Source organism: Lichenostomus cassidix, chromosome 1 (assembly GCF_008360975.1).
Source record: "Lichenostomus cassidix isolate B80296 chromosome 1, HeHo_3.0, whole genome shotgun sequence".
Classification (NCBI taxonomy): Eukaryota; Metazoa; Chordata; class Aves; order Passeriformes; family Meliphagidae; genus Lichenostomus; species Lichenostomus cassidix.
The window spans coordinates 95,232,850-95,252,915 of record NC_139479.1 but is presented as its reverse complement, the minus strand read 5'-3'; the positions used below and the strand labels follow the sequence as shown (position 1 = coordinate 95,252,915).

The window sequence follows — 20,066 nt, the reverse complement described above, 5'->3', positions numbered from 1 at the left end:
AGCTTCCACATAGGGCAACCTAGGATTTGACCACCAGTGTTTGACCATCCAGTATTTGACCACCGCCATCATCAAATAAAATAAAATAAATACTCCTGAAAAAAACCCTAAATACAGACGCCCTTTTTCTATCACCAGCGCTTGTGGCCAGTCCCGCTCCATCTGCTCGGTGTCTCTGCGGAGCACGGCGCTCCCGGCGCGTCCCGCAGGCGCTCAGCTCCAGGGCAGGGTTGCTGCTCCGCGCTTTGCCGGCGCCACACGCCGCGGCTCCTGCCTCTCGTGTCTCTGTTACGGGTGTGAAACCTAAAGGGTTTTCCTTCTTGTCTCTCACAAATAAACCGGCGCGCACTGAGCGCCCCGAGGCGTGGCTGCGGCACCGCCCCACCCGCGCTGCTGCTGCTCCTGGTCGGCACGGGTGACGCTGCTCATCTCTCAGTTCTGCAGCAGAAGCCGCTCCTTTCGGAGCCAGGGATTTACTCGGGAGCGTTCCCGGCTCCCGCCGCCGTGACCCGCTCCGCACCGCAGCCTTTGCCCGGCTCCAACATGGCGGCTCCCGCTTCCCGCCCGGCCCCCGCCTTGCCCGGTTCCAAGATGGCGGCGCCGTTCCCCCAGCGCCTTCCCCGAGCACCCGCCCCTTCCCGGGCCCTCCTGCGCGCGCGCGGCCTGACGTCACTTCCGCTTGTGCAGCAGCCATTTTGTCTTTCCGCCGCCGCTGCTGCCCGAGCTTCTCCCTCCCTCCCGCCGCCGCGGGCCGCGACACTCCAGTTCCCCCCCGGGCGCGGCTCCCGCCGGGCCGGGGCCGATCCCGAACCCCTTATCCCGGGAGGCTCCTCCGCAGCCCCGGCGCGGCTCCCGCGCCCCCGCCGCGCCATGTCCAGCGAGGAGAGCTACCTGGCCATCCTGCGGTACCTGACGAACGAGCGGGAGCCGTACGCGCCGGGCACGGAGGGCAACGCCAAGCGGAAGATCCGCAAGGCCGCCGCCTGCTACGTGGTGCGCGGGGGCACCCTGTACTACCAGCGGCGGCAGCGCGACCAGCAGCGCTTCGCCGAGCTGGAGGTGGTGCTGCAGGCCGAGCGCCGCGCCCGCCTCATCCGCGCCGCGCACCTGGCGCCCGACGGCGCGCACCGCACCCGCCTGCAGACCTGGCAGGGGCTCTCGCAGAAGTACTGGTGGAGAGGTGAGCGCCGCGGCGGGGCGGCTGCGGGGCACGGAGACACGGGCTGGGCGAGGCTGGAAGAGTGACCCACAGCGGGTCCAACCTCCCTGCTCGAGCAGGGCCATCCCAGAGCACGTGGCGCAGGATTGCATCCAGACGGGTCTGGAATGTCTCCAGTGAGGGAGACTCCACTTTTATAATTTTTACTCGTGTTCATAGGGAACTTCCCCTGCGTCAGTTTCTGCCCCTTGTCCCATTGCTTGGCACCGCCGGGAAGAGCCTGGCTCGGTCCTCCTGATACTTTGTGTTTAGATTTTATACATTTTAACGTGGTCCCCTCTCAGTTGTCTCGTGTCAAGGCTGATGAGGCCCTGCTCCCTCAGCCTTCCCTTGTAAAAGAGATTATTTCAATCCGTTACTTATCTTTGTTGCCCTCCGCTGGACCTGCTCCAGGAGCTCCCTGTCTCCCTTGCACTGTAGGGATGTCTGTGTGGCGTTCCTGGCGGGACCAGGAGGGGACTGTCACTTGCTGAGTAACCAGTGCCTTTAAACGCCACCTGGAAGCACGTGGGCAGTGCGGTTGTGTCACACCCCGAGAGGCAGGGCTCACTCTGCGCAGTACACCTTGCTTAGCAAAGTGTCCAGGGCTTCTTACCCACTAGCGGTACCTTGAATATATGGAGACTTGGAGCACAGCTGTCCTCTCCGAGTCTAGCACACAGCCTGCTTAAGACAGTGACACCTCAACCTCTGCGCTTGTATAGGGTGATAACCCATTCCACATGACCCGGGTTAGCTTTGGACCTCATCCGTGCACGGGATGGTGTTCGTTGTTAAGTACTGCAGCTGCCAGGGGTGGTTGGCAGTCCTGGCATTTATTGTTATATTTGTCTCTTTCTTGCAATGAGAAGCTAAAAAGACCAGACTAATTCTTATATGTCACAGCTGTTATAAATGGTCATGCATGAACAGCAGTAATTCCCACTTGGGAGCTGCTTTTGGCTGAGGCAATGACTTAACATCTTGTTCCCTTAGGATTTGGTGTTCTACTTTTAGTCCTGGGCATCCATTAAAGAAATACCCTGCTTTTCACTTGCCATGGGCCTAGTGTGTTTCTGTATTGCTTCCCTTGTTTTATTTTCTTCATCCCTCAGTGAGTCTGTCATTTCAGCTTTAGTTTTTCCTCTCTTCAGTTGGAGGGGTTTTGCTCTAGGTGCAGCCCATCCCTCCAGTCCTGATCTCATTGACTTGAAGATCCTTTCATGTGAAAAGGATTTGGCATCTCAGAGCTGATACATCCATTCTGGGTGGTGGTTTCCTTCCTAGCCTGGATCTGCATTCTCATTGTCTGCCCAACATTGGACTGTTCTGGCATCTACTCTCATCTTGTGCTGGAAACTTCTTCCATGGGCCTCAGCGTGGCTTCTGTTTGCCAGGAGAGGGCATTCTATATTCTTTTGATCTTACTTTTCACCTTTATTTGCACACTGTATATTCTCTTACTTCTCCTGCACTGAAAACACTAAAATTCATTCCATGCTTTCAGTTCAGGTATTGTGTTTCTTACCTGTGTCTCCTTTAAAACATTGTTTTTCCTGCCATTACAGTACTCTTTGGCTGCTAGTGGACAGCAGCTTTGCCCCAGTTGTCATCCTGAGGTGGCATCAGCCTGGTGTGTGTCTGGTCTGTAACTGGGAGGCAATGGCCTGGAGTATGGCCCAGGACCAGGAAGGGTGTTAGAAATGTGGTTTGAAGGCCAGAGACCTCCTGTCTTGTCTAGCTCTGACTGCAGATGAAATTTAAAGAAATGTACAAATGTTTGAAATAGGCATGAATGTCTTGGGCTGGAATGTCTTAGGTTGCCTTAAGCCTGTGTTTTCCTGATCCTTGGAGATATGTTTGTAATGATAATGCATGTCATGCTCTGACAAGGTGTGAGCAAGCAGGTCTAAGTCTGTGTCAGCAAAGCTTTTGAGCTGTGCTGGATTTTGAGCTATAGAGGCCCAGCTGCTATGTGTGCTTTTATATTGTCCTAGTGAAGAAAATGAACTTGGATTGAAAGCCATGCATGGAAAATGCCTTGGTATCTAGAAGAGGACCCTGGGCTTAGGACCTGTTGAATATCTAAAATTATTTACAGAATGAGGGAATCATAGGATGTGCTGAGTTGGAAGGGACCAACAATGATCATCAAGTCCTTGCCCTGCACAGGACCATCCCCAGGAGTCACCCCCTGTGCCTGAGAGCATTGTCCAAAGGCTTGTTGAACTCTGTCAGGCTTGGTGCTGTGACCACTGCCTGGGGAGCATCTGCCAGTGCCTGACTAACTTCTGGGTGAAGAGCCTCTTCCTGATACCCAAACTAAACTTCCCCTGACACAAATTCAGGCCATTTTCTTGGGTCTTGTCATTTGTATTTGGTTCCACTGGTTGAAGTACTGGTGGGAAATTGATTTATTTAAATTCCAAAATTGTAAGCAAGTGATTTAAATCAATGTTAATAATACATATTAGTGTCATTGCATAGAACACAGTTGATCCCAATTTTGCCAAAGCCCTTAAGTGAGCCTTCCAATTCTTGTCCTATTCAGTAAGAGCAAGCCATTTGCGTGGGCTAAATGCAGGATTATGTTACAGTTTTCATTATCTTGGGATTATTAGGCTAAATGTCTAAATATCACAATTTTTTTTCTAGACTTTAAAATCTTAGATGGGTTCGTTTGATGTAGTAACATTCTCAATGTTCTATCTCAAATTAACAGTAGTCACAACAGTAGTATGCAATAGTGTGAGAGAATCAAAACTGGTACTAATGAGTCAGAGAGGGAGAGTGTAGGTGACTGACTTCAGTTTTCTTGGTTAGTATGTAATATTTTTGATTACTAATAATCAATGTTTTGCTAATCACCTACATATTTAGTTATGTGTTTAAGGTAAGTTGAATTGAGATTAGAAGCCTAATCAAGTTCCATTAATTTTTCTTAGGTATTCTTAAGCAGGTTAAAGATTACATTAAAGAATGCAGCAAGTGCCAGGAAAAGCTAGATCGCTCTAGATCTCTCTCAGATCCTTCTGAAATGCTGGAAGAACTAGGACTGGATGCAAAATCTCAAGAAGACATTAATGAAACAGATGATGAATTGAGTAACACAGCATCAATCCCAGCTGCATCCCCAAAGCCTTTGAAGAAAAAGCCAATAGCAAAGCATGAGCTTGTATTTGTAAGTACCATTGTTTACATCTGAATGGATTTGAATTATCTGTTACTACATTCTCAGTCATGTAGTTATTTTCCATTGTTGTGATAATCTTGTAATAATAAGACAATATACATTTTGCCAAGGATATTGAATATGTGAAATGGGTTACTGGTATAGATGTCATTAAATTAATTATAGTACATCATTATTGGGAAATAAAATCACCCTATATATTGTGCATATAGAATCTAAGATAAAATGAATGGCAAAATTGCCAGTAGTAAAACATCACATACAAGATTCTTGTGGGCTGTATATTTGTGGGCTGTATATCTGAAATATTTATTATTTCCTTAATAAATGATGCAATACTGATATATAAAATTCATGTTCATAACTGCAGGCTCACATGCATGTAAAGACACTTGAATTTAGAAACTGTTTCAGACTGTAGCATAGAAAAATACAGTCACAGAACTGTTTGAATGTATCTTCCCATTTTTCCAGTTGTCTGTTTTAACTGTGTTTGGAGGGAGGGTGAAACTTAAAGAAAGAAAACAATAGTAAAGTTAAGCTTATATTCTACAGGCTCTAACTGATTGTATGGGTGCAGAAAATAATCCTTTTCTGTGTTTCAGTGTGAATGCTTAAAAAGGCACAATCTAAAAGTAATGAAGTTCTCATAATGTTGTTTATGACAGGTTGACAGTAAGGGCCTTGTGAAGCAGTCATCTTCCAAACATTGTCTGTCAGTCTTAAACCAACTGAATCAGCAGAGGCTTTCCAATCAGTTCTGTGATGTGACTTTGCTGATTGAAGGAGAGGAGTACAAAGCTCACAAATCTGTCTTGGCAGCCAACAGCGAGTACTTCCGAGAGCTCTTCATTGAAAAGGGAGCTGTCACTAGTCATGAAGCTGTAGTGGATCTGTCAGGTGAATTGTTGTGGGTTTCATGGCTAGAAATTTTAATATCCTAAGTAAGGTGTACAGTATTTAATTCAGTCTTTTTTGAGTGTTGAAGATAACCAGATTTTTTTTCTCTTGCTTTTTCTCTCTTAACCTAGAAGTATTTTGTGTGGGTCTTAATGCAAAAGTGATCACTCTGATTTTGCCTAATCTGATTTTCCATGGACTGTGATATTTATTTTAAAAATTTCTGAGAAGCTTTTGATGGATTTTTACCTTGCTTAGGCATATTTCCTCCTTGTATTAGTCACAAACATTTAAAAGGGAACAAAATCAAATGCCTGAATACATCAAGTGGGGATGTTGACAAGCTGCTTGGAGAGCTGTTTAGCTTAACAAATGTTAAATTGTTTGATAGTTCTGTGAAGCAGAATTATATGTCTGCTTATTTCTCAGACCTGATACATTAAAGATAGGAGACAATTCTAAAATAAATGTTCTAAAAGTGGCTTTGTAGGGATGAAGAATACTGTATAGAGTATATGCCTTCTGCATTGCTTTCTAATTTATTAACTGTCTGTCTGTGCATGAACAATAGACATGCATGAACAATGAATTTCTAATAGAATGGTCCAGAAGGTTTCCCAAATTAAATATTTGATTTACTATTTATACAAGTGTGGAAAATTATACCTAATTCTTATGTTTAAGCATTTCTATCTATATATCCATATCTTTATAATATTTAATAGCTACTTTCTGGTCTTATTTTTCTGCCACATCACTTGTTACTTAAGACTTGAGTACTTTCTGACTGTAGCAGGTCCAGAAAGACTTTGGTTAAATTAATCTGCTCCAAAAGTATTGTGGCTCTCCCAGCATCCTGAAACATTCATCACAGAATTTTATTGTGAAACTACCTAAGTAGTACTGGTTCTACTTAGTTATTGGAAAAGTTGTCTGGGCTTACTTAGACATAGAAACTACATGAGGAGGAAGCTTTAGTGTAAATGACAATTAACTGAGTCCCAGCAAAGGGCCTTCAGTGATAGTTCCAACTGTGTTTTGCTCTAAATTTCAGGCTTAACTGTATCAAAAATGATCTGTTGTATTCATCATGGGATATTTTGGTATAATTCTGGGTCATCAGTGTTTGCTCTAATATCTTGTTTTATTCCTGGTAGGTTTCTGCAAGTCCAGTTTCCTGCCTTTATTGGAATTTGCTTACACTTCAGAATTAACATTTGACTTCTGTAGTATGGCAGAAGTGGCCATGCTCGCCCGGCATCTCTTCATGTCGGAGGTCCTTGAAATCTGTGAGAATGTGCACAAACAGATGGAAGAGAAACAAATTACAGTGTACCAAAAGGGAGATATTCAAACAGTAAAGTCAACACAAAACTTAGCAGAGCAGGCTGCAGCTGAGATGCAGCCTGTGGATGGTGTTGAGCAACCTAAGCTCACAGCCAGTGAAGTGCCAGTAGCTGTGAATGGAGCTCCTTCCTCTGCTGGGACAGAGGAGGCGGCAGCAGCCCAGCCTAACCTCCTGCACCCAGAGCCTCTGGGGACCACTGTGGGTGATCCTTCCAAGCCTGTGGAACAGTGTGAAACAACTGAAAATTACATCAAGATCCAGCTGGTGGAGAGCATTTCAAACAGCCTCTACAGCAGACTCAGCACTGCGCCGTCGGCTGTGGAAGCCATGGACACACAGAGTCAAGGGGAAATTGAGACAGTTCAGAATGAAAGTGATAAAGCACATGTGGACACTGCTTCGGAAGACTCCTCAGAGACACTCAAGCAAACAAGTAACAAGCAGAGCAGCTCCGTTTCGCAGCCAGAAAGCCTCACTTCCAGCCAGGATGATACTTACAAAAGCAAACTTCGCCAGCGTTCCGTCACTGAGGGGGGATACATCAGACTGCATAAAGGAATTGAAAAAAAACTGCAGAATAGAAAGACAAATCCTAAATCTGCAGTACAGCAGGTATTCTGTCTGTCATTAGGTCTGTAGTTACCAAAGTAACATCTAAGCTGTGACAGTTGTGTAAACAAAATCCCAAAAATATTGACTTGGCATCAGTATTCCTTCCATATTGGAAGTCTTTAGAATGCTCAGTGACCACAGCCTTGCTTGAGTATCTTCTCACAGCTTGTTACAGTTGAACAGGAGTTTTATCATCTTCCCAAAATTCTTAATGATCTGTGAATTTAATTCTTAGCTAGCTCATGTGTATATCAGTCATTGACACATATTTATCAACTGTAGAAGTGAGATCCTACATTTGTTCTGACTTGAATGAGCATTGGGAATGAAAAATTTGATATTGTATGTGGGTCTTAAAATATAGTCATGAATCACAATAATGCAGTCCTGCTGCCTTCAGATTGGGGTCAATTAAGAAAAGGTTCAAAGAGCACTGGTGTTAAAAATCCTAGCACTTGGACATACTAAATGTTTAATAATTGAACTAGTTCAAATTACTTTTTTTTTAAATGCAATAGTGTTATTACTCTATTCTTTTTGAGAGCCTTTCCTCTTTCAGTGCCAATGGATAGTTGAGATTTATCTCACTGAGCATTCATTTATTTGGTTTATGACAGATTGCACTTCACTGCATGTTAGCAAAGTCTTCTGAAGGACTGTCAATTTCCAGGAGAGTCCTGAGAGTTTTTCATACTAGAGCCGCCAGTCCCACGCACAGGGGAATAATTTGTTACCATTACAACACCCTTGTAGATAGAAACTGTAGCATTAGTGTCTTTTTACACATGGACAGTTTAACGCTCAGATGTTACTTGAGCAACCTATTTATACTGGTTGGAGAGTGCCAAGGGTTTGTTCTGTTTTAGGAGGGGGAATATTTACCTTTGGGTATAGTTCCTGTTAATTTATTTTGCAGTTTTTAAATCCGGCTCCTTGACAGATGAGGTCCACAGACCTATGGAAAAAAGAAACTGATTTAGATGATTGCTGGTAGTTGGACTCAAGAATAGGTTTCTGCTTTCCTAACTTGTTTTGTAGCTTTTAGTGTTTTGTCTCATGCATCCTACAATTTCCCCCAATGGCACTGGATGTCTTATAAGCTTTGGGAAGGAGACATTCTTCTGAGTTTCCAGTTTTGATGCTGAGAGAATGACAGGAAAGAGATTGCAGGAAAAATGCAGCAGATTTAAATTACAGTACTTTCACCTGGCATAGAGATACTGGAGGTGAGGTGTGTTTTGTAGGAATTAATTATTTTGCAAGCTCTTACTAATCATATACTGAACAACATTATTTTTGTGGCTTCACAATTTAGCTGAGTTTGCATAAGTTTTCAGAGCCCTAGCAAAATTTAAAGAAATATATTTAAAGGTTTTTTTGGTGTTGAGTTTGTTTGGTTTTCAGAGGCATGGAAGGGGCTGGCATGTTTTCAAAAACTGCTAGATACCTCACTTGTTGGGAGAACATGATGAAGAAATGGAGATGCTTGTACTTTCTTCCCTTGCCTTATTCTGAGAAACCCAAAGGGGAGATGCCTGGTACAGGACATTTCAACCTGATCACTTACAGTTTGGCTTTTAAAGAATTTGACAGCAGGTTTCTACAACGGAAGATGAGATTATCAGCTCCAGGTAGCACTGCCAATACTGTCTAATAAAAAACCACTAGAGCCTTTTTCCTAGATAGAAAATCTCTAGGAAAGTTGGAAGGCTTTTAACATGATAGAAATTGTGTCTGGCAGTACTCAGTGATTCTTTTTAACTATCCTTTGGCTGTCACTTAGGCAGTTAGTCAGGGCTGAAGAATTTGTTGTCCCTGAACTGGTAAGTCACTGCAGGACCTTCAATATAATCAGTTTATGGTTTTAAAACAAGAATGGTGTTGCACTCACTGTGAGATCTGTAGTTTTGTGATGAACTGAAATGAGGTAACTTTCTAGGAGCTAAGTCAGTTGAGCAAAATTACGAGGTATTACAGCAACACACAAACATCAGCTTTTATTACAAACTTTCAGATGAGGTATGAAATACTGTGCAGCAAAATTCATTCAGGGGTTCTGTTTTTCCAACTTAGGTTGCCATGAAGCTGGTACAAAGAGGGAAGAAAATGAAACAGCCCAAAAGAGACACCACGGAAAATAGCGAAGTGGAAGCTCAGCACAAATGCACTGAGTGTGGAATGGTGTTCCAGCGGCGCTATGCACTTATAATGCACACACTGAAACATGAGAGATCTAAAGAATATAAATGTCCAGTAAGTTGAGAGGTTGTTTGGGGGGTTTTTTGGCTGTAAAACCTCCTCTTTATGAAAATTAATTCAGTAATGATATTAGTAATTATTTTTTCTTGCCTTTTTTGGTACATATATCTATTTTCCTTACGAATTTCAGACCTTGATCTGGATGGGGTGAGGTAGAATGGGGTGCAGCCACTTGGCCTGACAGTACTGTGTGACTGGTGCTCAAGACAGTGCTAGCATGGGATTTGTTTTTAGCCCTACCAGGAAACTTGTGTTTAGATTAGACTGGAAAGTTAGTCTCACTGGGAAGTGATGAGTGGTTCCATCAGTAGCCATAAAATAGAAATTTACAACTATTAACTAACCTGAGGCAAAATGGCTGTTGGAGTCTGATTATAGATTTAACTAATCATATTACTGTACTTACATACTTTTTTAAAAAAATAACTCTGAGTGTTACACACAGAATAAAGTTGTAATATTTTCTTTGCCAGTTGTGTAAGAAAGAATTCCAGTACGGTGCCTCCCTGCGAGCCCATCTGGTGCGGCACACCCGGAAGACAGAAACCGCGGCCGCAGCTCCTGGTGCTGAGGGGACAGGCGTGTCCTCAGTGAAGGGCAGAACCAAACGGGAATTCGTGTGTGACATCTGTGGGAGAACTCTGCCTAAGCTCTATTCTCTCAGAATACATATGCTTAAACATACAGGTGTCAAACCCCATGCATGCAAGGTAAAGTCCTTTTGCTCTCTAATCAGATTAGTCGTGTTCTCTGTTACCAATATTTTGGTATTGATGCTTTGCCCTAAAATTTGTGGTAATCTTGGTCACTTCAGAATAGGGAAAACCACTGCAGCATTCATGATGAAATTGCTTGCAGTCCAAGAGTGAGAAAACTAGAAGGAATTTGAGTTGTGCAAGTTCATATTCTCGTGTCTAAAAGAATGTCTTCCCTCGAGTATTCTTTTTTTAACAGACCAGTTCTGTCACTGGTGCAAAATCACAGGCTTGGCCATCCTAGTTCCCAAGAAATACAGGTTTTGTTCTGTTTGAAATTAAACACCTATGACATAATTAGTTTTATTTGTCCTATTCCACCACGTATGGATTTTTTTAGGTTTGTGGAAAGACCTTTACGTATAAGCATGGATTAAAAATGCACTTAGCTCTCCATGAAGTACAGAAACAGTTCAAGTGTGACTTGTGTGAAAAGTCTTTTGTCACAAAAAGAAGTCTTCAGGAACACATGAGCATTCATACAGGTAAGTGATGAGAAAGGGAATCCTTTACCTGGCTATTGTATGCTGCTGAACTTTAACATTGTTCTTCAGTGTCAAAGAAACTCTGTAGAAAATAAGTGGTAGTTTCTTCTTTTTCTTCTGGTCAGGCAGCTGAGATAGAGGTAAGTGATCATTTTCTGAGGCTGTTTTACCATAGTTTAATGTTATTATGCAAATGTTCTGTACAGGAACAGGGAATTGTGGTTGGTCTGTTCCTGTGGCTTTATGTACATATTTAATGCCTGTATCGTGTCAATTAAACAAAACAGAAAACAGGCAACAGGCTGGAATGTTCTAGAACACTTACACTTCCAGTCTGTCCTTTTAGAGGTGAACATGCTAAGTTAAATCTTTCAGAATCTCCATATGTGTTCTACAAGATTTCCTGCAAGAATACTGACATTTTACAAGGCCTGGTGTCTTGAAAGATGTTAGCATGTGAAAGATGACAATATAATAATTTAATAGAAGCAGAGTTTTAAAATTGTGACGTGTAAAAGTAGTCTGTTTCTTGTTTTCTGGGCTGGGCAGAATCAAGAGAGATATTGCAGTTAGGACAACTTCTTCCTGAAATTAAGGAATTTATATTAGTAGTCATCACTCCTACACAGATGATTGGAACAGAAACTTTTCTTTTAAGGTGTTTTTCCACAAATGCAAGATATAAGCAATAATCCATAAGCAGTGCTGTGTTGCTGAAGAGGTTGCATAATACATAAACACAGGCAGTTGTGGGATTTTTTCACAGAAGAGGGCAGGTTTTTAAGCTGCTCACTTTTCATGACTAGTTTGTGGCTGCAATGATGTACCTGTGTTTAAAAACGTGAAATAAAGTAGTTTAGAGTTGCTACTCCCTCCTTTGTGTATTTTTACATTAGCACATACAAAATACACTTAAAAATTCCATCAGTCTGTAATTAAAGCAACTTCTCTTTGTAGTACTGCTCTGATTACTTAAGATAAATTATATATGAATTAAAAACCTGTCTGACAAAGCACTCCAGAGAAATGCATGCCTGGCTGGTAACATACTTTGTTTTGTTTTTATCAGGGGAATCCAAGTATCTTTGCTCCATCTGTGGAAAATCTTTCCACAGGGCATCAGGACTCAGTAAACACATAAAGAAACATCAGCCAAAGCCTGAAGTTCGTGGATATCAGTGCACTCAGTAAGTCAGGTGATGGGTGGTTTTGGTGGGCTTTTTTTAGCATTAATGATCCTAATAATTTTCAAGATTTAAAACAACTCCTTGAAGTGTAAAACTGTTCCATTGGTCTGGGATAAGATTTGTAAAGCATAAGAATAAAAAATGCATTTTTGTAAATACATATACTGGAGTGCAAAAGCTTGGTTTTAAACTGTTACCTAGCTCTAGTTTCATACAGCTGTTCTCTGAGTGTTTGCACTGTAATTGGTGCTGTAATCAGTAGCTATATGGGTTTACAGCTTTTTTGTAGGACAGATAAGAGTGTAAAGTTTTCATAGGCCAAGGGCCTTCAGCCTGGTGTTGCTCTCTTTTGGTGTGATAGCTGATTTCAGTTTGATTAGATGTCCTGTAGAGCCTGCAGTGTCCTGCACTTGTGTGCAGTGCAGTACATGCTGTGTTTAGCAAACAGCTGTGCAGGAACATTGCAAACTGAGACTCACTGACTGCTGCAGTTCTCTTGATTATAAAATATATATGACCACTTGAATATTGCAGAAAATAGCATTTTTTAAAATTACTAGTAGCATTTGTTATTATTTAAATAATAGCATTATGGACTTCAGTTAAGCAGAAACTTACTGGAAAGTGCATTAGCAAAGCATAGACAGTTATTCCATGACCAGGCAGACTATAGGGAACCTTTGAAGTGACCTGCAGATGGACAAATAATGTTTAGTTTTGGAACTCACAATGAAGTCCCTGGGAAGATGTCTCAGGTTTTGAGAGGAGTGGTACAATTTGCATGATTGCCTGGAGCAACTCAAGGTTTTAAAGAAAGCAATAATCTAAAGAATTGTTTAAACTGTTGCTGTGTGCTAGCAAAAATAATACTTTCTAAATTATGAAAACTTAACATTAATTCTGTCAGCAATGTTTTTATTTAGTGATTTTTAATGCTAAAAGTATTAATTCTAGAAATACAAAGAATAGAGCTAATAGGGTGCACAGACACTTTCACAAAACGTACTAGGGAAAGCAATTTTACTTTTGAAGGTGCAATATATTTATAAAATAAATTTTTTTTTACTCAAGGAAGTAGAGCCATGGATGCAAGAGGTCAATTTGACAGAAGATTTTTTGATTCCTCAGCTCCTTCAAAACAGACACAGTCCTTGCTGCTTCTGCAGCGAAAATCTCTCCTAAGGATATAATTCAGGTTGTCACAAATGGTTTAGAGAGCTTCACTAGGCAATAACCAGACTATAGTTTTTTTAGTTTGGTGGCTTGGAATGGAAACCTCCCTGTCAGGCTTCAGTTTTAATTTCTGGCCTAGCTGAGCAAAGCTGAACATGAGGTATATTCCTAAAATGTTCATGGAAGTTTCCCAGTGAAGTATATGTTTCATTAAATTGCAGTAATGCATGACAGTGTTAGAGGGTGGTGGTTGCTTGAGTTTTTTACTTCTCTAATGGATTTTCCAAATACGCAGTCCTTGAGGAGAGAGCACCATTGTGCCAATCCCATTGAAGCCCCTGAGGGGTCTTTGTGATACTTTTGGATGTGGATGTGCAAACTGAGGATCCCTGAGAGCCCCATTTGAACTGAAGCAATCAGATTTTCCAGCCTAGGAGGAGGAGGAGAGTGTTTGGGTGTCTGAAGGACTCTTACCCTTTTTTTTTTTTTTCCTCAAAAGCAAAGAAATTTTTTTTCCCTCTCCAGAATGCCTATTATTCAGGCAATGTAATATTAAATGATTTGTGCCTGTATGGAAGCTTTTTTCATTTTCAGATTCCATTGGATATTGTGAATTCTGAAATTCCCTCATTCCAGTGATTGATTATCCATAGGAGTTGAATCCTCCACCTTTGCTTGCTGGCATTGCTCTGCCTCTGTGCTTTCTTGAGTCATACAGCTGTATGTTGTTACATGAGGAAGAGAGAGAGATGAGCAACAGATGTTTTTTTCAAAGGGAGAAACCATATTTTTGATTGGACCAAACTCTAGTTTTCATACCAAGAGGAGCTGTATAATGATACCATGGCAAAGTATAAATGAAGGAAAACCTTTGCCTAGGTTTACATGTGTACAAGCAGCTAGCTAAAGAATGAGTATCAGTACTTTCAGATGCTTTCTTGCAGGATTATGAATTTGTGGTTTTAATTTCTAAGAAGAATCTACATTTGAGCATTAAAAACAACAAATTCCAGTTATCTTTGTGTCAGTCCTCTGGTTAAAGGAAGAAGCAGCTGTTATTGTCCTCATATGTTTGTATGGGACAGTACAAATTTCTGATGTCTCCCAGTTGGTTTGCCTTTGATTATTCTCCATTAAAATAAGACAAAGAATGTTGTTACTCATAACAGACAAAAGTGTTTCAGAGGTCCTCAAGTTTTATTCCAGGCTTCCAAATAAGCTGCTGTTCTTTCTAATTTTTTCTACTTTAGAATGGGATTGTGCTTTAAATAGATACTGATGATGCAGTAGGTGTTATAAAGCCTTCAGTTGCCATTATAAAAGAGGGTTGCAGTGCCCTTGAAATCAATGCCTTTCTTGTATGAGATGCTAAAATTTTCACTATTACAGGTGTGACAAGAGTTTCTACGAAGCTCGGGATCTTCGGCAGCATATGAATAAACATTTAGGTGTGAAGCCATTTCAGTGTCAGTTCTGTGGAAAATGTTACAGCTGGAAGAAGGACTGGTATTCTCATGTAAAGTCTCATTCTGTCACAGACCCTTATAGGTAAGAGGAAATTAATTTACCAAATAAAACATACTAATCAAAGTGAGGTTATAGAGATCCACACCCAGCCAAGAAGGAATTGCCTAGTCCACTTGAAAGTACCAATGGATTGACGGTGACTGCAGTCTGAGTACTTCAGAATGGGTGGGTGACTTTAAATAGAGTGGGTTAGCTGCTGACCTGGGACACAGTGCCAGCACTAAGACGTATGAAGTCAGAGGATAAATATAATCAATGAAGTTAGAAATGTATGTGATTTCACTTCTTTAGAAGAGTAAGTGGAAGCTTTGTGGTTGTGGATAAGAGAAAATGTAGTTCAGTCCAATAGTATTACTTCTAATTATGGAATAACTTGCCATATGAGAAAGTATTCCTATTAAACTTTGCCTACCATAATTAAAGTGCATTTTGGTTTAAAAAACACAAGCATGCAATAATGGTTTTAAGAGATGTCTCACTTAATACATTTTAGGTGTAATGTATGTGGAAAAGAATTTTATGAGAAAGCTTTGTACAGAAGACATGTAAAGAAAGCCACACATGGTAAAAAAGGAAGAGCAAAACAAAATCTGGAACGAGTTTGTGAGCACTGTGGCAGAAAATTCACACAGCTCCGGGAATACAGGAGACACATGAACAATCATGAAGGTATGTAGAACACAACTAGTCATGATATCCCTCAACCCCTAAAAACATGATGGACAAAGGAGTAATTGTTTCCTTGAGTCTGTGTGCGTCATGTCTGGCAAGACATGGAGGAGTTTTTACAGATTCACCAGTTTTATGCAAATCCTCATTTGGTAAGCTTGCTACCAGTGATTCCCAGAAGTTGCTGTTGGGGTCTTCCTAAAACTCCAGTCACACACAGGGACTGTGCCAGTTTGTCCTCAGAACCTGAATAGAAGAGGAACCTTTTTACAAGTGATTAAGAGGGGTAAATCTGGCAAAGAATTGGATGCACTAAAACATTCTCCATTTTCAAAGGTGCACACAGTTAACAAAATACTCTTCAGATAGAATGATTGGCATAAATTTGGAAAAAAAATTAAAAAGGACCAATGTTGGAAACTGATTAACTTCTTGATTTATGACAAGCATTAGACTGTATGATGATTGAGGAAAATACAAAAATATTTTATATTTTTGTTAAAGAAGTATGTGCATTTTTACTTTAGATGTAAAGTATGAAATTGATTTTTGAGTATTTGGTTCTTTCAGCTGTGTTGGGAGTCTGTAGTCTCCTTTCTCAGGGCAAAACCCACTTTTAAGTATGTCTCCTTTTAAAAATCTCTTACAACTAAATCTGACAGCTGTTAAAGTATTGAAATAGAGATGTTATGTTTGTTTCTGAACAGAGAAAGTGTCCTCTAGTAGGTACCTAGCCTAAATCTACAGTGACTGTCACAGAGGAAAAGCCAGTAGTGAGATGTGTTTGTCACCACCCACACATCCTGTTAGACACTACAGACCACAGAACTCAGGTGTTATGAGGGAAAATATGATCATACAAACATCAGGTGCTGTATTTGAATAGATGCAGTGTGGAAGAGGAGGGGTAAAGCTGTAGGTATACAGAAGGATTTACAGAAGCAAAGGGTGACTAGAAATGTGAGTGACAAATTCTGTGAAGTGACGCACGACTTCAGAAAGGCACCGCCAGCAAAAAAAATTACTAGAATTCGATTAAGCATTGTGCACTTTAAAATAAGGAAGAAACTACTTTTAAAAACTTCAAGATTCCTTTTAATGCAGAGTGTTGGTTTGGGCTGGGCACTTGTGGAAAATCTCACCATTGAATGCATTATGCTTGCATTAAGTCATTATACAGAAATGGCGAACAGGATCTCTCTCCTACATGGCAGAAGTCACAGTATTGCTGCTGTTCTTTCCTACTGCTGTTGTCTCTCACCATGCTGGCTGATGGATGTTGCTGAGCTGTGTGTCACCCGTGCCTTGCTTTGCCCCCTGGAGCAGGTGTGAAGCCGTTTGAGTGCCTGACGTGCGGCGTGGCGTGGGCGGACGCGCGCTCCCTGAAGCGGCACGTGCGCACGCACACCGGGGAGCGGCCCTACGTGTGCCCCGTGTGCAACGAGGCATACATCGACGCGCGCACCCTGCGCAAGCACATGACCAAGTTCCACAGGGACTACATCCCCTGCAAGATCATGCTGGAAAAAGATACTCTTCAGTTTCACAACCAGGGCACGCAGGTGGAACACGCCATCAGCATTTTAGCGTCAGACATGCAGGAGCAAGAGACCGAGATCAGCTTTGGTGCCGGTGAGGGTGAGACTGTGGTGGTGACGGGAGAGACGCTCGAAGCCATCGAAGCAGTTGCAGCTACTGAGGAATGTACATCAGTCTCGACCCTTTCTGACCAAAGCATCATGCAGGTGGTAAATTACGTATTGGCACAACAGCAAGGACAGAAAATGGCTGAAGTGACACAGGCCATTGAAACCGTAGAAGTAGAAGTGGCCCATGTAACAACGACAGAGTCAATTTAGTATTTGAGAGAGCAAGAAGGGTAAGGTTCTGTAACTTGTGAGAGCCAACTATTTACCAGGTTGCTTGAGGCTTTCAGTGATGCCTGTTTTCAAATGGTTAATCCTCAGTACTGAATGTTGTGATGACAGAATACTGCCCCACACATTAGAGGGAAAAAGTTCCAATACTCCAGTGTGGGCAAAGGCTTTGAAAGCTAAGATTTCTACATTGGCCATAACTTTAAAAAAAATAAAAAGGTTGAAATAATGTTTTTGTGTCATGGAGTAAGTATCATACTGTAACTTTGAAAAATTAAAAGGAAAAACATATAAAAAGGCTGCAGTAAAAACTAGAAATGCACAGCTATTGGTAGCTTTTTTGTTCGTTACAATGTGCATTTCATCAAGTTTATGAGCAAATTACCTTTATTGGATTCTGTCTGCTTACTCCCAAGACAAGGGAGGTGGTAGAATGCTTTGTGTAGCTTGTGCTTCATGTGGCAAACAGAAAAACTGAAGCTTTTTTCTCTGGGCAGATGCACCATTGGCAGTTAGTGAATCCCAGTTCTGAAGAACTTATTTGAATTCCAGGTGTGTCGGTGGCTGGTCCAAGGTTCAGCAAAATGCTGTAAAATGTTTTATAGATAATGGGCAGGGATCCGCTGAAGTCTGAGGAAGTGGTTCTCCAAGGTTGTGAATTTAAGTTGAGCAGAGGCCAGCCCACCACAGGGACACTTGTTTTCATTTGTAAGGGAAGAGCTTACACTGCAGCCTCTGTGCACAGCTACATTTGGCTCAATGATGTTTGTTTGGAAGCTGTTGCCAGCACTGATGTATGTACCCAAAGCGGGCAGCCTGATGATGGATGCTTCTAATTTTGCTTTACATTTGATGTAGAAACTGTCAAATGAAAAAGGTCTAATAGCACACTTCTTTGGGAACTGAGCTAGTTTCCAGCTAGCTATGGACTGATCTTGTCTTGTATCGTATAGGAACAAGGAACCTTGCAAATTCCCAAGCAGGACACATGGCAATATCAGGGTAGAGAAATATGAAATTCTTAGTGTGGGGTAAAAATTAGAGTTGTCTCAGAATTACCAGGATCTCTATAAGTCCTTATTACTGCTGCTTTAAGAAAAATACATCTAGGGCCAATTGATACAGTTGTGTTACACCACATAGCTGGAAAAATCCTTCCTGAGTTTTTCTGCAAGTGTGAATGACAGCTGTGCTTGGCCCAGGTTTCCATGTCCCTGCTTTAATGCCACAAACAGGGCACATCTTAATCGCTACAAGGTGTGGGTTCCTTGGTTGCTGCGTGGCTTTTTAAGCAAGCAGCATGTCTGTCAAGGTAACTGAAAGTGCTTTGCATGTAAACAATCACAGCTGTAGTCTTTAAATTCTTCTCAGTCTATAGGGGTTCTGTAGACTGTCACATATTTCCTGACTTGGACAGCAGCAAGATACCTGAGCAGCCAGAAACCGGAAATATTGCAGGATAAACTTCATAAAGTGACCTGCGTGTAACTCTGTGCTACCTGTGAAACAGATCCACTGAACAAAATTTAGGTAAATCCTGTGGCAAAGTAACCACCTCATTTGAATTAGTATTTCCAGTTTTCATCTTATTTAACTATGTGGATATCTGTCTACTAAGCTACAGAATGGACTGTTCTTTTTATACTTTGCAATTCTGTAGATAAGCAGTTGTTGAAAATTTTTGAGTTGCTGTCTTGGATCCAAATTAATTTGTAAATGCCTATTTCAGAAGTCAGGGTCTTATTCAGAGAAGTAATGTAGTTATTTATATATCCCGCAGCCCTTTACAATTGTATTATTTTCTAATTATGAAGTGGAGTAAAACTAAAATGAATTTTAAGAAAAAAATTACTGCTAGCTGTAACATGAATTTTTCTATGGTAAAGAATCTGGAGATAGCCATCCTGCTTAAAATTAAAGTACTGCCATTATGATGAAAAAATATTTAAAAGAGCACTAGGCAAACTTGAAAATTTATTTCAATGTTTGTATCCTACAAATAATTATGTATTACTAAATGAAGACATGTTCAAGGAAAAATAGCTGTAAATAGTGCTAGAACATTATTTGTATATCTAGTGTGTTACCTTACAAAAAAGAATATTACCAGCACCTTAGTTTAATCTTTGGTGCATTTATTTATTTGTCCAAGAAGTGAAAGTGAATCTGAATTTCAGAGCCTTCTTATCCATTGTCAAAATGCTTGTACTGACTCAATGATGTGCTGTTTAAAAACAACCACCAACCAAACAAATGACAAAAGGTTGTTTTCTAAACAAGATTCAGCCAGGAATGTCAGAGCTGAATGTTGTGGCACCCCTTTCCTAACATGCTGTGCCTTACCTTTTCAGAACAGCGTGAGGTAACTAGGGAGTGTCGCTCTGGGCTTTGCTGTTCCCATATGTGTGGAGTTGCCTTATGTTTTTCTTTAGACTTCAGCACTTAAGATATTCACTACCCTTCTGCAAAAGTCAGACTGCAGATGTGCAGTTGGTCTCTGATTTTTTTTTAAAATAAATTTCATGAGAAGTGTCCGTTCATTAAGTATTCCTGGTGAACTCCTGTACATAATGAATTTAATTTGTACATTCTGCTGTTTTTATTTAGTGTTAGATGTATAAAGTTATGATTATTTCTGTCATCAAATAAACTGAGCTCTGCCATGAATTACTCTTTCAAGAAAACTTTTTTCCAGGGAAAGAACATGTTGCAGCATTATTTATTCCTCTTCAGTATTTCACTTTCCAAATACAGACAGGTGTCTGGCCTGAATAGTTCTAGTAACGCCTGTTTTTTAATTTTTGCTTAGGGCTGAAAGAATTATTTTGTATTGAGGAAAGGAAACACTGCCTTCCTGAATTCTGTCAGAACATGGCTGCACAA

The 20,066-nt window shown here is 41.2% G+C and overlaps 1 protein-coding gene across 1 annotated transcript; it reads left to right on the top strand.

The window, feature by feature from the left end:
- The first annotated feature begins 669 nt into the window (after positions 1-669).
- On the top strand, positions 670-19,850 carry ZBTB11 (zinc finger and BTB domain containing 11). The gene is made up of 11 exons (XM_085072381.1): positions 670-1,180; positions 4,144-4,379; positions 5,060-5,291; positions 6,449-7,251; positions 9,325-9,504; positions 9,984-10,220; positions 10,606-10,750; positions 11,820-11,937; positions 14,500-14,658; positions 15,131-15,306; positions 16,633-19,850. The coding sequence occupies exons 1-11, from the start codon at positions 871-873 to the stop codon at positions 17,163-17,165; spliced, it is 3,129 nt and encodes a 1,042-aa protein (XP_084928507.1). The 5' UTR covers positions 670-870; the 3' UTR covers positions 17,166-19,850.
- Positions 19,851-20,066: the final 216 nt, after the last annotated feature.

Bases quoted from the DNA above. Each gene is read 5' to 3' on its own strand.
- ZBTB11 (XM_085072381.1), top strand. From the start codon at position 871: ATGTCCAGCGAGGAGAGCTACCTGGCCATCCTGCGGTACCTGACGAAC. The intron at 1,181-4,143 runs GTGAGCGCCGCG...AATTTTTCTTAG, and splicing joins GCAGAAGTACTGGTGGAGAG to GTATTCTTAAGCAGGTTAAA. The intron at 10,751-11,819 runs GTAAGTGATGAG...TGTTTTTATCAG, and splicing joins ACACATGAGCATTCATACAG to GGGAATCCAAGTATCTTTGC.